At 36.6% G+C, this 4,997-nt stretch overlaps 1 protein-coding gene across 1 annotated transcript; it reads right to left on the bottom strand.

Moving 5' to 3' along the window:
- Window positions 1–311: 311 nt before the first annotated feature.
- Window positions 312–824, bottom strand: LOC132563616 (glycoprotein 3-alpha-L-fucosyltransferase A-like). The gene has a single exon (XM_060228356.1). The coding sequence runs from the start codon at window positions 822–824 to the stop codon at window positions 312–314; it is 513 nt and encodes a 170-aa protein (XP_060084339.1).
- Between the last annotated feature and the right edge of the window lie 4,173 nt (window positions 825–4,997).

Here is a 4,997-nt window from a genome sequence, read left to right as displayed (position 1 = left end):
CAAGACGCTGTGTCGCCTGTTCCTCTAACCCAGACCGATACATCCTCATAAATATTTTTCAGGATTATGTAGTCTTCTACATTTCACAGAATGGTTTTATCCCCAGTTATCGTTGTACTTTGTCTGGTATCGATTTCGATTTTCGAATAAACGAGTGAAAGCTGTTTTATCAGTTTTCATCTTAACTAAGTATTTAGATAAATCTGTAGCATCTTTAAATCTAGAGCTGTCGATAAAAGTATCCGAAGGGAGGTACATAGAATAGTTTGTCCTCGCCAACAACAGGAACCAACGAATGCGTTTTGAAGACTTTAAAAGCTTTCTGTCATATAATCGCGACAAAGAGAGTTTTCAAAGGACAGGTAGTAGCGTGTATCCTTCTCTACATTATGTAGGCAGTTTTCACCCCAATTAGCCGCTCGCCCCTTTTCTTTACACCTCAGATTTCCACATCGGCCATAAATGCTTACATCCATGTGTTTCTGCAGTACTTTCACATATGTCTCCCGCCTTCCGTGTGTATTACAATTACCGACGAACCAGGCTGCGGTCATATTTTTTCGAATGGACAGTTCACCTATATCAGTTGCATTTCTGTTTCTAGAGTTTAAATGTTTGCTCTCGAATGAGCCATACCGAGACAATATGTCGGAGTCTCGACGGTAATTAATTGTCCAATTGAACACCCGCTGCCATCTCTTCAAATTATGACTTATAGGTGGCGGTTCGACGCCGTAATAAACCCATACTTGACCGCGAGATTTAGCAGGAACATTTCCTCCCAAGTATGGAGTGTGGAATATCACGGCATTCTGAGAAGCCATCTTTGATTTATCTGTTGTCAACTCACATTTGTAGTCACAGTCATTGAACATTTCCAAACCTCCCTACAGTGGAACATTCCAATATAGGACGTATTTAACAGTTTCTGTTGTAAGATTGGTGTCATTCTTTTCCGAACTGTACCCGATATATCTAAAGCCTACTTCAGCTGGTATCAGTGAAATCCAGGATCGTTTCTGTGCGTCAATGTAGAAGAAGCCAATAAACCCGATCAGGACAAACAATGACAGCCCATAATACAGAACATACTTTCTGGTCTGTGAAAAGAAAAGAAGATGATGATTAGTCACAACATATCACACATTACCAATGATTATTTATCTTCGATATGTCATGTGGACACTGGGGTCTCTAAAAGTGTAATTCAGGGGTGTGTAAACACAATCGACATTTTGCATTTTCTGGTCCATATTGCCAATGAAAGCTATTTTCACATTAAAATAACTTCGTTTAGCCAATAAAATTCAGAATTTATGTATAGGTAGTAAGATGATCTTATCCGAGTTTATCTATACTAATCCAGTTAGGAGAACTCGGATAGAACATGGTAAAAATAACTAATATTACTAACGTAAGCTTTCGCTAGACATTCGACATAAATACATACAATATATGTTTGTAAGAAGGACAGCTCCTCCATGTGTCTCTAGAAGTAATTATAATAATTTCTGTGTTGCATATATGTACGTGTATGGTTATGTGTTGCATATATGTACGTGTATGGTTATATGTTGCATATATGTACGTGCATGGTTATGTGTTGCATACATGTACGTGTATGGTTATATGTTGCATATATGTACGTGTATGGTTATGTGTTGCATATATGTACGTGTATGGTTATGTGTTGCATATATGTACGTGTATGGTTATGTGTTGCATATATGTGCGTGTATGGTTATGTGTTGCATATGTGTACGTGTATGGTTATGTGCTCTTACACCATTCATAGATGGATGTTTTAAAGCTACATAGAATGGCATGCTGACGCTGGAATAATCGCAAATGCCAGTCAGCGCTGTTCATCCATTTGGTAAATTTTAAAATCTTGATACCAAACTATGTTTGATGATGGGCATTTCGATTCAAAACATGTACAGTAGAACGCCACATATCCTATACATAAATTCCGAATTTTATTGGTCAAATATCAAATAAGACATATAACTTTATGTATAGTACATACAAGCAATTTCTTTATTTGGTTAGAGTTACGCAAGAAATATTGCTGTAAACAAAAACTGAAGTCATTTTAATAACAGTTAAGGTAAAGGTTATAGTGAGATCCAAGGTCAAATGTCAAGGTTAGTTTTTTTATCTCTTTAAACTAGTAATTTGTTTTGTTAACATGAACTTATCAAATGTAAATGGAGACAGGTGATGTATCACGTGCACAAGACTACCAAAGGTCAAGGCTGTGGAGCAAATATCAAACTTTAGTTGTTATTTCCTGTACATATTATGAAAACAAACTTTACTTGTTATTTCTGTGTTGCTGCCTTACACTTGTTTTAAAGGTAATGTACAATTCACATTGGGTTTCTTGTTATTACAATTCAATATTACCGACTTACCTGTAACACTGCGTTGTCAGTCATTTTTTACGGTGTGGAATGTATCTACTCCTGGTTTGGCATTTCAGCACAATGTTGATTATCTTCTGTCCGTCTGCGGCCGAGTGTAAGGTTCACCTTTCACCGGTCTGGTGTCCGATTGTAATGTTCATCTATTTTTCCGCCTTTAAACCAAGTATCCTGACTAACATCTGTCCGTATGACTTTGGAGCGGGATATTATTTTTGTCTGTCCGGCGTCCGAATGGATTTGTTACCTATAGATCATCACAGCTGACATCCATCTTGAGGTATCTATCCAAAGAACAAAATTAAAATAACATTGTAGGAAAATAATTTGGTTTGAAGATACGGGACGTGAGAAAGCGGCACAGCCGCCTTTCTATAGGAGAACTGTATTCTGCAAAGGAAACCGGAACATGACTTACATCAACATGCATGTAAAGAATCTCGAAGAATCACGCGGCTAAAACTAGTAGAATGTTTACCAGATATGCATGTTTTGTCTCGACGACTACGGCATTGAATTGCGCATACGGTGCTCATATCCTAGACGAATCATGTCAATGTTTATTAATTAACGTGCTGAACGTCCGTTATTACGGGCCCCGTCAACATTCATTATCTAACGGGCTTAACGTCCTTTATTACGGACCCCGTCAACATTATTATATTACGTGCTTAACATCCGTTATTACGGTCCCCGTCAACATTTATTGCCCCGCCCCTCAGGTCCCTTGGGAGTGGGGACTAGATAATTCATCATTTTTCTTCATCTTTGGCTTGAGAAGATTTCTGCTACCATGAGAAGAAGTCGAAAATATTAAATTGTTAACGGACGCACGACGCACGGCGCCGGAGGAAGGTGATCGCAATAGGCCATCATGAGACTGTCTCAGGTGACATAAAAACCTTTAGGGCGTGGTCTGTTGTTATTTCATTGAACAGTTCGTTCGTTCACTCAGGTTACCTGTAAATGTAGACCCCGTTTTGTCCCCATACTTTTTTACTGTTAATATTTAGGTGAAGACTTCGAGATTACTATTTTCTTTAAAATTGTCAAAAAGCAATTTATGGACGGAAATTTATCTGCAACATAGAATTGTAGGTGAAAAATCAATTGTTATAAAACAGGTAAACACAGAAAGATATACTTTCCATCATATGCAGCATGAGTCTTGCGTTCGACCCCGGTATCGGTTAAATTAGAATAATAGGCGGATTATTCTTTAAGTAGTCATGTTAAACGAGATTATTTATTTGAATGTTTCGATGTGTGATATGTAAGTCTTAATAAACACGAAGTGAATTTCAAAATGGAATATCTTATTTCCCGTTATTTGTGGTAATACCAGAATTGGAAAAACAGAAGGGTAGCTTCCTAAACTTTATGCCATGCAGATACAAGATTGTGAAAAATATCGAAGGAAAAATATCATTCTATTTATTGAAAATAAATGACTTTTAATTAGAACATTATAACTTTCCACATAAAAATCTAAAATAAGATTTGTTTATCAAAAAAGATTTTCACTATGAAAGTAATGTAATATAATAAAAATTCAATTTGCATTTTTTTAATGTCTTGAATAATGTATTATACAGGATGGTACCTGTAACATAATCAATGGTTTAATTCAGGAACTGCAAGTACATGTTACTGATCTTGAGAGAGAAATAACAGATCTGAAGACGAAGAAACACCCATTTACACTTGATCAAATCATTAATAACGAAAGCAAGGTATACAAAACATATCTTATTTCAATCTGATCCCACATGGTTAAATGAAATAAGACACTGATTTATTTTAATGAATACTGAAGGCAAAGAGACACCGATTTACAATTGATCAAATAAAATATTATAATCTTTTCTGACAAGATTTAATGAAATAAGATACTGGTTTATTCTAATAAAACCTGATACATTTAAAGGGAGCTGCACCTTTGTGTAAAATGAAAGATCTATTAAGTAACAACCTGAAACTGTTTTACAAGATTTTACATAGAAATGCATTATCTGTAGATGCTGATGTACACATCACTGAAGGCAGAGAAAATTTCTCATCATTGATGCAACATTGAAAAGATTTCCTCTAAACTATGTGGATGGATGGACCCCGATTTCCATCTCAAGATCAGACCAGCTCCTTATGTGCCTGATGAAACTGAAGATGAATACCCCTCTCCTTGACCTTGCTGAGCGCTTTTGCACGAGTAAATCAACAATACACAATATCCTGACCACACATATCTTTACTTTACATGAGGTTTTTTTTTCAGGGTATGATGGAAAATAATATCCCTTCAGTACTTAAATGTAAAGCATCTATGCCTGCTAGTTTGGGGGATTTCAGTAGCTGTCGTCTAGTTATTGATGCCACGGAAGTGACACAAGATGTCCCTGGCCTTGATATGAAAGCCCAGTCCCAGACTTACAGCTCATACAAAAACCGACACACTGTAAAGTCTGTTACAGGTGTTGCTCCAAATGGAGCTGTAGTATATGTAAGTAAATTGTACCCTGGCAGCACATCTGATGTTGCCATTGTAGAGCACAGCAACATGCTTGCTCAGTT

Source organism: Ylistrum balloti, unplaced genomic scaffold, assembly GCF_031769215.1.
Source record: "Ylistrum balloti isolate Yb309-2 unplaced genomic scaffold, AGI_CSIRO_Ybal_v1 Utg371800, whole genome shotgun sequence".
Taxonomy (NCBI): Eukaryota; Metazoa; Mollusca; class Bivalvia; order Pectinida; family Pectinidae; genus Ylistrum; species Ylistrum balloti.
This window is presented reverse-complemented; position numbering and strand designations above follow the sequence as displayed.

Coding starts and splice junctions, on each gene's coding strand:
- LOC132563616 (XM_060228356.1), bottom strand. CDS start 824: ATGGCTTCTCAGAATGCCGTGATATTCCACACTCCATACTTGGGAGGA.